The sequence below is a fragment of the Mauremys reevesii genome, linkage group 3 (genome assembly GCF_016161935.1).
Source record: "Mauremys reevesii isolate NIE-2019 linkage group 3, ASM1616193v1, whole genome shotgun sequence".
NCBI classification, from domain to species: domain Eukaryota; kingdom Metazoa; phylum Chordata; order Testudines; family Geoemydidae; genus Mauremys; species Mauremys reevesii.
Window position 1 is genome coordinate 79,832,102 of NC_052625.1, and position 15,652 is coordinate 79,847,753.

A 15,652-nucleotide genomic window follows, 5' to 3' on the forward strand; every position below is an offset into this window, starting at 1 on the left:
TCAGAAAATACAGGACTATTTGCCCGTTTTTAAGAAAAAGTCGAGACACCTGCAGGAGGGGCTTAAATAAGGGACTGTCCCTTTAAAAACGGGGCATCTGGTCACCCCAATGAGTGTCCATAATTCCCCCTAGAGTGTTACTACAGACATTTCACAAAGACATTCATCACCAGCATGTCACTGGCTCTCAGAAAAGGCCTCGCTCCGTACACGCTCCTAATGCAGGAATATCGTACACAGCCAGTTAATTCGGTAGCTTATCACTGGAGGTTCAGCCCCCCCTGTTTTATAGCCCAGTAAATCTTTGCAACGGATCCTTCGGAAAAGTAAAACCCAGCCCGAGCTTCTCTCTCCTGCCGAGTGTAGACACCAGGCTGTCTTCTCGCCCTCTTCTCAGTGTGAGGTTTTTGCCTCCGCCCCTTTTAGTTCGATGGGTTTGTGAGCTGCTTAGGAAATGGAGCGAAACACGGTCCTTTCTTTGGGAGAGACCTGTTTAACAACTCCACCGGCCACACCTGGTTTGAACACATTTTAGTGACCACTGCAGTGTATGTCCCTAACCCTTAACAGCCCTTGCGTACGTACATCACACACGGATAGGAACGATCAGAGAGTTATTAGTTTTCAAATCATACCTCACAAGGTGCATTTTGCACAAAGATTGTTACAATAGTGTGTAGGGTGTGAATACTGGGGTCTGGTGTCACAGGTGACATGGTCTCTCTGCACCAAGGGTGAGGAAGGGCTGGTGTGGGATGGGGAACCAGTCAAGGAGGGGGGGTCACAGGGTCAGCCACAGAAGCACAGTGAGGAGAAGGACCTCAGGGACGCTGGCAGAGGGTCCGGCACTGTTCGTAGTGATGGTGGTAGAGGGACTGGCACTGTTCAGAGTGAAGTTCACCACCATGAAACTCACACTGGGCACATTCTCCTGGATCCAGTCGTTGTGGGCATTCGGGCGGTCGTAGACCCCGGGGTAACCGGCAGCAACACTGTTCACTGTTGTTTTCAGTAACCAGCTCACAATCCCAGCAAGGTACCAGGTCCCGTCCTCCTCACACACCAGGGGTCCCCCGGAGTCACCCTAGAGACAGGGAAAGAAAAGGGGCTTGATGGGGGGTGGGGGTCCAGTCTGCATCGTCCACAAGGGCCGTGGTGGATTTTCCATCTCGTGATGGCTTCACATCCCCACTGTCTGCCTTTCTGGGAGATGCTGTATCCCGACACAAGTCTTGGGGCTCAGTAAAGGGATAACCCAGTGAGATTGTAGACTGGGTCGTACAGGTCAGAATGGATGATTTAATGGACCCCGCTGACTTTGTTCTCTCTGGGCTCGATACTCTTGTCTAGACACCGGGGAATGAACTCAGGGCTCAGCCCTTCCATCTGGGCCCCTGTTTGGTGGGTCCCCCCAACACACACCACCAAGTCAACAGGGAGAACGTGCTAGGAACTGTGGGGTTTGCAATATCAGCCAGGGCCAGTGCCACACCCAAAACAAAGCGGCCCCGATCTCAGTCAGAGAATCTCACCGGGGCCGTCCCCTTATAGCCCTCCATGTGCCCGGCACACATCATGTCCTCTTTGATGGGGTTGTCACCCGCAGGCTTTTGTAATGCTTCCCGGAAGAGATCGTTGCAGATCGTGGTGTCTATGGTGGGCACCTCCAGCTCCTGCAGCGTCTCCGCTAGGGAAGAACTCTCTGAAACGAAAGGCCCGAGGGCTGGGTGACTCCCGCGGCGTGAGGAGAAGTCACATAAAAAGCTGTCACATTAAGGATCTATAAGAAGTTCCCAACTCTGGGGGGCGGGGAAGGGGGGTACCAGGTCTAATGGGTTAGACCAGGTGGGGCTGGAAGTCAGATCTCCTGATTGCTATGCCTGGCTCTGGAAGGGGAGCAGGGCCTAGTGTGCATGTGTGTGGTGGGGGGGCAGGGCAGTCGGCCAGTTTAACTCACGCTAAAGGCAACAACCCAGATTTTAAAGATATTTTAGGTGTTGCTCTGCTCAGCTTTGCAGCCCCACTTGGGGCCAGATTGTCAAAGGGATTCGGGCACCAATAGGCACTAAGGTGCCCAGTGGGATTCTGGAAAGCTCATAGGCATCTGCAAAAGCTGGCACTTTCGAACCTAAGTCTACTGGAGAGTCAATGGGAGTTAGGCACCAAACCTGCACAGCGACGTTTGAGAGCCCCATTTGGAGCCTATCTGAATCGTTACGTGCCTAAACCCCTTTAACACTCAGGCCTGTAGGGCGCATGTGAAAATTTTGAGCCTTGTCTACACACAGTTTGCCCTGCTTTGGTTCAATGGGTTTAAATCTCTGAGCAGATGCCGCTCAGTTCCAGGCCAGGTTATCACATGGCTGTGAAGATATAATTAGGTGTGTGCTCTGATATTGCTGGGTGCCAGCTGGCAGCCACCTCTGACACTGCTTCCTATTGGTCTGGAGCCGGCATTGGTAAATATACAGGTGCCAAATATGCCCACAGATGTGCTTTGAAACCCACATTAGGGGCACACACTCATGAACCTCCATTCATTGCGCCAGGAATTGACTCCCCATGTGAGCTGCACCCACTAGATGGCGACATTGCTCAAACACACACAAAAATACACACACACACACACACACACACACCCCGCCCTGAAATAAGAACATCCCTTCATTGTGCCAGGAACTGAGTCCCTTAAATGCTCTTTTTCTCTCTCTTACACACACACACACACACACACACACACACACACACACTCATACAGACAGCTCCAAAAGTGACTAGTTTTCATTTAGCTTCACCCTGCTCTGAAATGGTGAAGGTAACATGGCTTTCGAGCAAAATCAGAGCATCCACACAGCTGGAGATACTGGAGTAACTAAATCATCTCTTAGCATCATACCGAAAAAGGGGTCGTCCCTGGTGTAGAACTACAGAGCTGCGGTTATCTCACTGTCTCACCATATAAAGCTGCCGGCACAACTGTGTATCTGTATAACTAGGCTTGGCAGAATCCAATTATTCTAACTGGATGGATATTATTGATGTTTCTTTTTAAGGGTTATTTTTATTTTCATCCATTTAAATTTTCACAAAATTATGGAATTAAGTATTTTTTTTTCATTTTATTGCTTTCAATTTTCACAGCTGTGGAAGAACATGGGGTCGGGCCAGGCAATAATAATGTAATGACGGTAATTGATTCAAAGAATCAATGTTGTATAAAAATTAAAATGCAAATTGTCAATATCCTATGTCAAAAAAGGCCAAGTAAATATCCTTAAATCAAACTCTAAGTTCTCAAACAGCATGTCTCCTCCTTTGGCTGCCTGTACATTTCAGTGATTACCAATGGAAATATGTTTTCCTCAGTGTAGGATGAAACAAACACTGACTGACAAAAATCAAACCCTTCCAGGCCCGTGTAGAATGGTGCCTGCATAACTGTGCGGTTGTACAACTGTTTACCTGTACAACCATATAATTATCGCTGTATAACAATGTAACCGTACAATTGTACCTGTGAAAACACAAAACTGTGGTTGTACGACCATACCTGTATAACTGGGGACCTGTACAACTGTGGCTGTTTAAACATAAGAACATAAGAACGGCCATACTGGCTCCACCTATACCAGTATCCTGTCTTGTGAGAGTGGCCGGTGCCATTCAGAGGGGATGAACAGAACCGGGCCATTTTGAGTGATCCATCCCCTGTTGTCAGGTCCCAGCTTCTGAGGCTTAGGTACCCCCACAGCATGGGGTTGCATCCCGGCCCATCCTGGCTAATAGCCATGGATGGACCTATCCTGAACTTATCTAGTTCTTGTTTGAACTTTTGGCCTTTGCAACACCCCCTGGCAACGAGTCCCACAGGTTGACTGTGGGCTGTGTGAAGAAATACTCCCTTTGGTTTGTTTTTTCAAACCTGCTGCCTATTCATTTCATTGGGTGACCGCTGGCTCTTGTGTTATCTGAAGGGGTAAATAACACTTCCCCGTTTGCTTTCTCCCACTCCATCCGTGATTGTAAAGAACTCTCTCAACTCCCGACCTTATAACTCTGTAACCGCACAACTGTGCCTGTATAGCCATGGAACTAACTGTGTAACGCTCAGTCCCTCTGTGTACCGATGAGGCTACAATCACCTCACCTGTAACCTTCACCCGGTGCTGGGACTTTCCCCTGCCCTTCCCCTCTCTAACAGCTACGAGTCTGCCTCACCTTGGGGGCGAATGTTCCCCCAGCCCGTCACCCAGCAGGCGTCCCCAGCAGGCACACGGACGGAGGCGTCGAGCAAACACACGGGGCTGATGGAGGCCGTGAACGCAATTGGCTTCTCCAGCTCCACCAGGGCGATGTCAGCAAGGAAAGTGCTACTGTTGTAATTGGGATGGGGGACGACCCGCTTCACCGATGAGAACGACTGGGGTGGGGTCGCACTACCAATCTGGTTTTCACCCAGCTGCACCCGATATGATGAATTGGCTACAGATCTGGATGCAAGAAAATCTGATTAGGGAAAAGCCGCCCAGCAATGCCTCACAAGGACAGCTCGCCTGGCGCTGAGGTACAGCCGGCTCTGGGGTGGAGCGGCTGGGGAACAGCCACACAGCGATGCTGCACAACAGGAAGCCAGTGGAGAAGGAGAGGGAGTCATTCCAGAACAGCCACAGTCACTGTCTCTGCCCTGCCTGGGATACTCACGGATCGAAGCAATGAGCTGCTGACACCACCCAACTCTCGGAGATGAGCGAACCGCCGCAGATGTGGGAGCCGTATCTCTGCACGCTGACCTGCCAGGGCCAGGCCCCGGCCTTGGCATCTTGACCATTCAAGATGCGCCCTGAGAGTGAGACCAACGGCTTGCCGCAGCCTAGGAAGAAAAGAGGGAAACTGCATTTTCCCCGGGCAAGGGAGCTGAAGTGGGGAGAGCGTAAATAATTATAAGTGTTCCCTGATGATAAGAGAGCAACTGTTCCCCTCCCAGAGCCTGGGAAAGAACCCAGGAGTCCTGACTCCCAACTCGCCTGCTGTAATCCATCCACCCCCACTCCCTTCCAAGAGCTGGGGCTAGAACCCGTGAGTCCTGGCTTGTAGTCACACGCTGGTTGCACATGTCAGGGCAGCTAATGCTAATGCTCTGCTTTGGGCACTTTACCTGCCTGATTCTAACTCCCACGAGCACTGTGGCACTTTCTGTGGTAACTCCCTGCTCCCAGCAGGAGGGAGGCAGGGGAAACCCTCCCAGCCACCAGCTGCTGGCATCCCAGGTGCTCCATGAGCCCGGCTCTATCCCTCTGCAGGCAGCACTTTACACACCCGACTCCGTTACACTCCAGTGCCCAGTCCCCTGTTTTCTGCGCACCCGCAATGCACAGCGATCCGCTGCCTCTGTGGAAACAGCACCCCCCAGCACCCTGCTCTCCCCTCAGTTCAACCCTCTCCTTAGCTTCTGACACCTAGACATGCCTATAGTAAAACCAAGCTGAAGTTTATTTAGCAGAGGTTGCAGCAGAGATTCAAACTAAAGGCAAGGAACAGTGCGTGGAAATGTAAGGTCACAAGTAGAAGAAAAACATAAAACACAGTCTACAGCCTGTACCTGTTCACAAGGTGCTGTTCTGTCTGATAGGGCGTTTCTCACCCAATGGTTAGTTCTTCCAGCCCTTGTCCAGCCCATAAAGCTGAGATACAACCCACCCGGTTCCACAGTAATGGACCAACCTTCTGCTCTTGTCCAGTCACAAGGTCCCTGTGACGTTCTGTATCTCCGGGGAACACCCTGCACCCCCATGTTCATCCTTATAATATCATTGTGTGGTATCCAATGCGAAGTCTGTCACGTCAGACTTGAGCATGGTCGTTATAGCGATGTTACAGTAATTGTTGTTACAGTTATGCTCTAGTGATGTTATAGGCTGTAATTTCATGTATATCGTTATGGGGCTGAAAATGTGTCCTCATGGCTTAAAACAAGCCCAGACAAAACTCTCCAGGAGCAGAGGGGCAGTTCACACCTCATCAGGGCATGGATGGGACAAAGCCAGCCCAGCCTCACAGGAACAAAGGACACTGGCCTAGGCAGCAACAAAGGATCGGTTGGACTCTCAAGTGAGTCACTCCCCTTCCTTTGGGCAGTTTGGGACGTCGATGAGGTGATGCTCACCTGACTCTGAACGGGGGGGGGGGGGGGGGCAAACCCAAGAGGGAAGAAAGGACATGATAAAAGGGAGAGATGTTTGCCAGGCTCTCCCTCTTCCACCTCCATCGACAGACTCCACCACCAAGCGACTGAAGCGCTGGTCAAAGGGTAGAACCTGACTGAAGGGCGACCAGCCAGCCTGTGGTGAGAAGCATCTACGTTTCTACGGGCACTGAAAGTGTTAAGATCAGCTTGGAATGCGTTTTTGATTTTATTTCATTTGACCCAATCTGACTTCTTGTGCTTTGACTTATAATCATGTAAAGTCTGTCATAAATGTGTTTGTTCTACCTGGAGCAGTGCGTTTGGTTTGAAGCATGTCAGAGACTCCCCTTGGGATAACAAGCCTGGTACATATACATTTCTTTGTTAAAATGACAAACTCATATAAGCTTGCAGCAGCCAGTGGGCATAACTAGACAGAGGTACCTAGGGTTGTGTCTGGGACCAGAGATATTGGCTAGTGTCATTGGGTTACACAATCCAAGGGGCAGCTGACACGCCAGAGGCTGTGCGTGAAAAGCCCACGAGTGGAGGCTCTCACAGTACATCAGGGTGAGGCTGGCTCCCAGAGCCAAGAATTGAAGGGACACCAACATAACACCAGGGGAACGTCACAGTCCCTGTCTTCCAAGATTCTCCAGTGGATCATCTTTTTAAATCTCCAACCCACATCTCATCCAAGCAGTGAAGAGAGGCTGTCTCCATGGCTGCTCAGTTTTCAGACTCCCCCTCAGATTTGGAGCACAACATCCTATGTAAACCTGATTCCATGCTCAAACGTCTCGCAATAACCACGGCAATCAGCTCAAACCTAGCTTTGAACAGAGATCCCACGAGCCCCTTTCATTGTCACTGGTTGGACTCAGATATAATGTCCCTGCCAGTACATGGCTGGGTGAGTTTGGGTATAGATATGTTCCAAGCGCTTAGGGAGTGAAGAAAGAGCAGGCAGGGCTGGGATTATTATGGGGTTGAGGCTACCATGGAGGTTAGATTACTCATGACAGTAAAGATACAGTTACCATGCATTTAAGGTTATAGTGGGATTAAGATTAAGGGTATCATAGTGTTAGGGTTAAGGTTATGATAGGTTATAATGGGTATAGGTTTATCATCAGGGTTATGCTGAGGTATTATCAGGGGGACTAGAAGCCAAAGAGAGAGAACTCTGCATCCCATTGAAATCACAGACTAATTCTGGGAGGTGAAATGCAACCAGAACACCTGGGTTCCCTTGCAATTCACGAGCACAGCCTCAGGGCATTTAAAGGTAAAAGTATTATTTACATAAGAAAATTTAATTAACACAAACTGTCCTGGTAAAACTTTAACTCGCCCTGGTTCTGCCACTCTGTGGAAAAGCAAGCAAACAAGAAAGCCCATATTTCAACCCTAACCCCCCCATTATAAACTTTCTCATAACCCCAATGATAACTTTCACCCAATGATACCCTTAACCCCAACCCAATGATACCCTTAACCCTAATCCAGTGATAACCTTAACCCCAAAATAACCTTAACCCTTACCGGGAATCCTGATAATACCAATTTATCAACCCTGTTCTAACTATGCCTTTCTCCCGCCCCATGACTGGGATAGGATCCAGGAGCCCTGGCTCCCAGCCTCATTCTTATTCCACATGCCCACGGCAGGCAAGGATGGCATTTTCCTGTGAGTGTCTTACCTGTCTGATTCTGACTCCCCTGAGCACCTAGGGAGCAAAGAAGTCACAGATATTAATATGTGAAGGGCGGGGGGGAGTGATACACAGTCATTGCTGTACATTATACACAATCTGCAGTGTCTCTGAGAAAATGGGTGCCAGTCGCTTCACCCACAGTTCTCAGGCTCCACCCACTCTCCTGAAACAGCCCTGCTATCCACAGCAAGAGTTAAACATCTTAGCAGCATTGCTATTCAACTCATCATCTGTAGGTTCCAGAGTCAACAACAGGTGGTCTGAAGGGGGCAGCTCAGGAGTGAATGCAGAAATAGGGGCTAGATGGCGGGGGATGGGGGTTCTATGAATGGCAAAGGGATTGGATCCACCTCTTCTTCACTAGCCCAATTCCCTCCCCAACAAGCCAGTTTTTCTCTCCCCTCCCCATGGGAGGAAGTGCCCCGTCTCCCATCTCACCTCCACCCCACACTCACCCTGAGCCAGGCTCGTTGCCAGCAGGGCTATGGCCAGTGGGGAGCAGAGATGTCCCATGATCCAGCCTCACCTGGTCCTGTCTTAGCTAAAACTAGCTGCCTCCATCTCTCCGACCAAAGCCTTTCTGGGGAATGAACGCGCCTGGGCAGGTTTTTATAGGCACAGCTCCTGCCTCCACCCTCCCCAGAGCTAGGGAGAACAGATATGACTGATCCCACAATGAGCTGCTCAAGGAAACAAATGCTTCGAAATTCGGCACGCGAGCAAGGCATGACAGTTCTCGTTCTGGTCTGCCTGTAAGTGCCCCATGAGTGGCAGACTGAAGAACCAAACAAAAACTCGCAATGGCCAAGGTTAACACGAGGAGGCGCACGGCGATTTTCTCTTCTCTGTTTCATTAGCAATTGAACGTGCCAAGAACAGCTGGCCAAGGACAGAGCCCCGGCAAAGCTAAGGTTGCAATGGGGGTATGGTTATCAGGGGGGTTCATAGATTCTAAGGTCAGAAAGCACCACTGAGATCAGTCTGACCCCTTGTATAACACAGGCCAGAGAAGGAGCCTCAAATATCTCCTAGAGCAGAACTTTTAGAAAAACTGCCAGTCTTGATTTAAAATTGTCAGTGAGGAAGAACCTACCATGGCCCTTAGTAAATTCTTTCAGTGGTTAATTACTCTCACCATTAAAAAATTTACACCTTATCTCCAGCCATTGGATCCTGGTAGACCTTTGTGTGCTAGACTGAAGAGGCCTTTATTAAATATTTGCTCCTGTGATGGGGAGTTCACCCTGCACAAGGCCTGGCAAGGTTCAGATGGCTGAGTAGGCCAATTAAAGTGGGTCACAACTGAGAATGCCAAATTGAGGATGAAACAGGGCAAACACAACCCAGAACTGGTGGCCGTTCTAAGATAGACCAAACCAGCCACAAAAGCAAACTCCTGTTTCACCAGGCTGGCTAACAAGAAAACATAAAGGCATTTCAGTTCTTATATCACCACCGAAACCACTGGATTCAGAGAGGCATAGTTCTTTACAATCAATCTAATCAAATAATAGGTTCTTCTGATCCCAGAGGAATAGCCACACACCCAGATCAATATAGAACTTAGATCTTACCCAAAAATCACACTGGTGCCAATCCTTTAGTATCTAAAAACCAGAGGTTTATTGAAAGAAAGAAAGAAAGAAAGAAAGAAAGAAAGAAGAGAGTTAAAACTGGTTGAAGGAATCAATCACATATAGCAATGGCAAAGTTCTTGGTTCAGGCTTGCAGTAGTAATGGAATAAATTGCTGGACTAAGTTAAGTCTCTGGAATACATCCACAGCTGGGATGGGTCATTCAGTCCATCGTTCAGAGCTTCAGTGTGTAGTAAAGTTCCTCCAGAGGTAAGAAGCAGGATTGAAAATTACAGCGACAAGATGGAGTTTGGAGAGACATGGGCCAGTCACTTGTCCACGCCCAATTTCCCTCAGTCATTGCAGGAAGCCATTACCTACCCGCCAGACAGCATGTTTACATGACAGTCCCCTCAGTGTAGATGGGCATCTTCCATGGTCGATTGTCAACCAAGTGTTTCTTCATAAACCGCTTAATTTGAACGGCTCCTCCAAGATGTGCTAAGCGTTACCTTGTGGGCGTTACCCCAGGAGTAAACATTTGAAATCCAGGGATAGCGCCAGTACTTACAACTTCAAATACAAAAGTGATACATGCATTCAGCTAGCATAATCATAACCAGCAAATTATAACCTTTTCATAGACACCTCACTTGACAACCTTTGCACAAGATTTGCTGCAAATATTTAACAGTGATTGCAACAATGGTCTATATGGTTATAGTGTAAGCAGATAACGTCACAGCCCATTGTTAAATATTTGCTCCTGTGTTGGGGAATTCATCCTGCACACGGCTTGGCAGGGTTAAGATGGCTGAGTGGGCCAATTAACTGCCCAGGATGTACCTGGAGAAGGAGCCAGGGAACAGGGATTTAAGTAGAACAGGCTCTGCTGGGCAGGGAGAGGCAGGACCTATATAAGCCGGGAAGCTGGCAACAGAAGGGTGGCAGGGAAGGAGTTTCCAACCACTCCCTGAGAAGAGGGAGTGTGGCTTGGCATGCCCAGAGAAGGGGAGAGCCAGAGAGTAGGCCAGGCTCGGGGGAGAAGCAGCGAGGTGTGGGGAAGGTTGCACCTGGGCTGCTAATGAGAGAGTCCCTGGGCTGGGACACAGAGTAGAGGGTGGTCCCCGGTCCCCAGACCAGCCACTGATGAAGTAACACCGGCAAGGACATGAGCAGACATATTAGCCTTAGATCAATAAAAGTTAGTAAGGAAGTAGGAGATGCATTTTGCTCTCTTTGTCCCTTTGTTTAGTTTGCACCTTTTTATCTGTATAAATAAGACTGTTTGGGTCTTGTATGGGGGCTCACATTATCTGGGTGTTATTAGCAGAGAGCTGTGCTAATAAACAAAGTGCTCTGACAAACTGAGAGTCCTGAGTCTAACCTTGACATCATCTTCGGCAACTTTTGTGAGTCAGGCCTGGCCTGCTTGATAATACCTGCCAGTGAAGCTGCACCACAGCCATGACCTCTGTCTTTTCACTTAGGGTGACCGCTTCACACACCTCAAAGCTCTCGAGTGGGATATCCCTATGGCATTCAGGCCTCAGATCAGGTACAGGGGCTGTCTTACAATCCTCTGCACAGAATAGCATCTTGACAACGGCTTTACTGTTGTGATGCACTTTTAAGCTGTTTATATGCATAGTCCGAGGTGCGTCCCTGCTGCGGGGCCTGTGTACATTGCAGGTAACAGCGTGACCCCTCCCTACCATCTCAGAAGGCCCCTCCCATCAGTTTTGCAATTTGTACTTTTCCACAAGGAATAACACCAGCAGCAGATCCCCTGCATCAAACGATCGCTCACAAGGAGAGCGGAACCCCCTTTATCCCATCAAGTTGGGACCAAGGCCAGATTGGTTAACCAAAACGTCGGATAAGCGGATGAATGGGAACGTGCCAGGCTGCATCGCCATCTAGGGACCATAGGAGAGATTGCCCACTTCTGGACCTGTGTGCGCTGGTTTTGGGGTTAATACGGAGAACCGGATACTGGAGGGTCAGATAAACAGGGTTCTACTGTATTGTGATCATCCCATTCTTTCTGAGCTGCTTGGCTTCTAGTGAGGCTTTGCGTCGCTATTCCAATCATGGATTTAGGGAAACCTAATTTAGGCTCCTCCCCGTGAAGGGGAAGGAAAAGTGAAGCGCTTCAGTAAGATTGTTACCAGAATGAAATGGTTCCATTTTTTGTTTCAAAAGGCCATTTGGCTTGAGAAGTTTATTTTATTTTGGATGAGATTGTGCTTTTCATGGTTTGTAGCCCACAAGCAGACAAGTTGGAGAAAATATAAAATACTCCTGGTGGAAGTTCCCAACATCTCGCTAATTTGTTTCTTAGGAGTCAGAACAATAACACGTAAGAACCCAAAACTCAGAGGGAGAGAACGCAGGCTACTGCCTATAACAGAGAGGCACAACTCACTGGGGACCTGCTGACTGGCTGCTGCTACGCCCCGATTGTGTGCTGCCCTACCGAGCTCCCTAGCATGCAAGCACGCCCAGGAACCCTGCCCAACATTTAAAGTCACAGTATTCAATTTTAACACAACCACAAATGCACCAGAGCATTAACATTTCCTGTTTAACGAGGTCTCTCCTTTTTTGGAACCCTTGTTTCTAAACATGCCATGCGGGATTTGAATCAAATTTCAGTGACTAATTATCATATGGGTGGAATCACCATTACTGTGTATTCTGGGTAGTTATGTTGTTGGCTTCTTTAGGAAATTTGGGGAAACGGGAGCACTGGGAAAGCCTGCGCCCCCCGCCCCCAAACACACATACACACCACACATTTGCTGCCCACTGGTGCTGCCTGAGCAGTAGCCTTGTGACATCAGAGTTAACCACCACTCTCCCTCCCTCCGGTTCATTTTCATACTTGGGGAGAATGACAAGCACCCTGGCTGCCATGGCAACAGCTCCCTTTGACAGCTGGTTGCCCCCTTGTTACCAGAACATCATCACAGACAGGAAGTTTGTAATGAAACAGGGCCAGAGCTGGAGAACCGGGACAGCCCCTGCTGTGCTCAGTGGGGTTTGTGCTGCGGTACGGTGCTGTGTTCCTTCGCAAAGGGCAGGTGTTTGCTACTGTCCTCAGTAAGGCCTAGGTGAAAACAAGATGCAAAATTCCAGCTCTTTTTCTTGGATATTGTTTCTCTGCTTCTTGCACATTCAGGGTTACAGCTGAGAACTTTCACTGACCCTGAAGTTGCATAAAATGAGTTTTGTTTTAATGCAGTTTAATTTAATGACTTTCAATACTCTGATCAGCACAGCACTGAGTGGTGAAACGGGAATTTTCACCAAGCTAACAATGGCAATAAAATATAGACTGAACCAACGCATGAGTAAGAGCTTCGTTGTTAAAACAGCTTGTAGAGGTGCGGACTCACCCCCACAGCACCTCCTCCTGGTGACTTCTGGGAATTAGATCATTCCAGCTCCAGAGCACCCTCTGCAGGCCAGAGATCCACCCGTCCTCTAGCCCCCGTGCCCCTCCCTGGACCCAGTGCCCCTTTAGCTGGGGTGCTGCCCCCTGGCAGTAACCCCTCAGTGTCAGGGTCTCCCCTCTTTGGGGAACCTCCAACCACTATTCCCACCTCACATCAGTATATGGCTACTGCCAGTCATCGTCTAGCCCTGCGCCCTGGGGCAGGCTGCAGGATCAGCCACTCAGCACCGGCAAGGAGGGTCTGGACCTGCTGCCTTGGCCTACCCCTGGGCTGCACTCTGCAACCCCCAGGACCTGTTGGCCTTATGCTAGGCCGCAGCCTGGGGCTTTCCAGGCTGGAGCTCCCCAGCTCCTCAGCCTTTCCCTAGCCCTGCTCCACTCAGGTACCCTGTCTCTAGCTCCCTGCAGCCAGGCCCTTCTCCCTCTACAGACAGAGAGAGACTGATCCTTCCACCTTCCCTGGCCTTCTTATAAGGCCCTGTCGCTCAGTTTGGGACCTGGCCCCACTGCAGCCTCTTCCCCCAAAGTGAAGCATTCTCAGGTTAGCAAATGTCCAAAGAAGTGTTGCCCTGGCACCCTCAATTCAGTCCTCTTGCGCATTTGCAGGATGATGCAGACTTTAATGACATGATCCCATAGTAATATTTTCCCACAGGCCCCCTGCCTTATTCAGCGCACAGGGTTTTCTGCTCTGGGGCTGGGTATTGAAGGAGTCTGTTGCCTGTAGGATCCCTGCCTCATTTCTTGCAGAGTTAACGTTGCACAGGCAATGCTTATTCTGGTATTTCCTAACTTGAGAGTGCTTCACTTTGCAGCCTTTTAGTCCTCTGTGCATTTCCTAATGTTTATAGCTTGCTTTACTGAGGAGAACAGTCTCCATAACAAAGGGCTTGGTTATTTTTGTGTGTGTGCGATGTCTCCATTATTTATCTGGTCAGTGTCACTAGTGTGCACTTTACAAGACAGAGACAGTAAGGACACTCCCTGATACAAAGCCCCTATGATCTAAGGATGACTGTCACATACAAAGAAAGCAGGAGATGTAAGAACTAGGACGTTCTTTCTTTCTTCTGATGAATAGTCATTTATTATGAATTACACTGGTCTACAATTTTTGAGAAGTCATCAGCTTCAGAGATATAATGTGGTATTTATTATGTATTTTGATGTGCTGAATTCAAATATGACAATTAAAACAACTGATTGGCTACTGTTTCTAAGATATTTAAGTTTTTACATTTTATGTCTATGTATATTGTGTAGATAGTAGAGTTTTAATCATAAATTGTAAACCTAGGTCTTTTCGTGTCTTTATGGTTGCTTTACATGATAATATTTCACCTGTCCTGTTTATGTAACACTTTAAAAATCAGCAAAAGGGTTATCTAAATAAAATTTATTATGAAACAAAAGGCAAAAAACTATTATGTACATAGTTTAGTCCTATTCAGTGTCTACTCAGCGCTTCTTGGCATCTCTTGTCACTGTCCAGCAATAGTCTGCAAGCATTGATGGGCTCCATTTGCCCTGATAGCGTTTCTCCATTGTTGCAATGTCATGGTGAAATCTCTCGCCGTGCTCATCGCTCACTGCTCCGCAGTTTGGTGGAAAAAAATCTAGATGAGAGTGCAAAAAATGTATCTTTAGTGACATGTTGCAACCAAGGCTTTTGTATGCCTTGAGGAGGTTTTCCACCAACGACCTGTAGTTGTCTGCCTTGTTGTTTCCGAGAAAATTTATTGCCACTAACTGGAAGGCTTTCCATGCCGTCTTTTCCTTGCCACGCAGTGCATGGTCAAATGCATCATCTCAAAGAAGTTCAAGAATCTGAGGACCAACAAAGACACCTTCCTTTATCTTAGCTTCACTTAACCTTGGAAATTGTCCATGGAGGTACTTGAAAGCTGCTTGTGTTTTGTCAATGGCCTTGACAAAGTTCTTCATCAGACCCAGCTTGATGTGTAAGGGTGGTAACAAAATCTTCCTTGATTCAACAAGTGGTGGATGCTGAACACTTTTCCTCCCAGGCTCCAATGACTGTCGGAGTGGCCAATCTTTCTTGATGTAGTAGGAATCTCTTGCACGACTATCCCATTTGCAGAGAAAACAGCAGTACTTTGTGTATCCAGTCTGCAGACCAAGCAAGAGAGCAACAACCTTCAAAACGCCACAAAGCTGCCACTGACGTTGGTCATAGTTTATGCACCTCAAAAGTTGTTTCACGTTGTCATAGGTTTCCTTCATATGGACTGCATGACCAACTGGAATTGATGGCAAAACATTGCCATTATGCAGTAAAACAGCTTTAAGACTCGTCTTCGATGAATCAATGAACAGCCTCCACTCATCTGGATCGTGAACGATGTTGAGGGCTGCCATCACACCATCGATGTTGTTGCAGGCTACAAGATCACCTTCCATGAAGAAGAATGGGACAAGATCCTTTTGACGGTCACGGAACATGGAAACCCTAACATCACCTGCCAGGAGATTCCACTGCTGTAGTCTGGAGCCCAACAGCTCTGCCTTACTCTTGGGTAGTTCCAAATCCCTGACAAGGTCATTCAGTTCACCTTGTGTTATGAGGTGTGGTTCAGAGGAGGAGGATGGGAGAAAATGTGGGTCCTGTGACATTGATGGTTCAGGACCAGAAGTTTCATCCTCTTCCTCTTCCTCATCTGACTCAAGTGAGAATGATTCTGGTGCATCAGGAAC

General features: G+C 48.4%; 1 protein-coding gene across 1 annotated transcript; it reads right to left on the reverse strand.

The window, feature by feature from the left end:
• Positions 1–413: 413 nt before the first annotated feature.
• On the reverse strand, positions 414–8,464 carry LOC120402117 (serine protease 27-like). Its single transcript, XM_039532517.1, has 6 exons — positions 8,358–8,464; positions 7,888–7,914; positions 4,702–4,870; positions 4,219–4,490; positions 1,533–1,702; positions 414–1,084 (listed from the first exon to the last, which is right to left on the reverse strand). The coding sequence occupies exons 1-6, from the start codon at positions 8,413–8,415 to the stop codon at positions 782–784; spliced, it is 999 nt and encodes a 332-aa protein (XP_039388451.1). The 5' UTR covers positions 8,416–8,464; the 3' UTR covers positions 414–781.
• Positions 8,465–15,652: the final 7,188 nt, after the last annotated feature.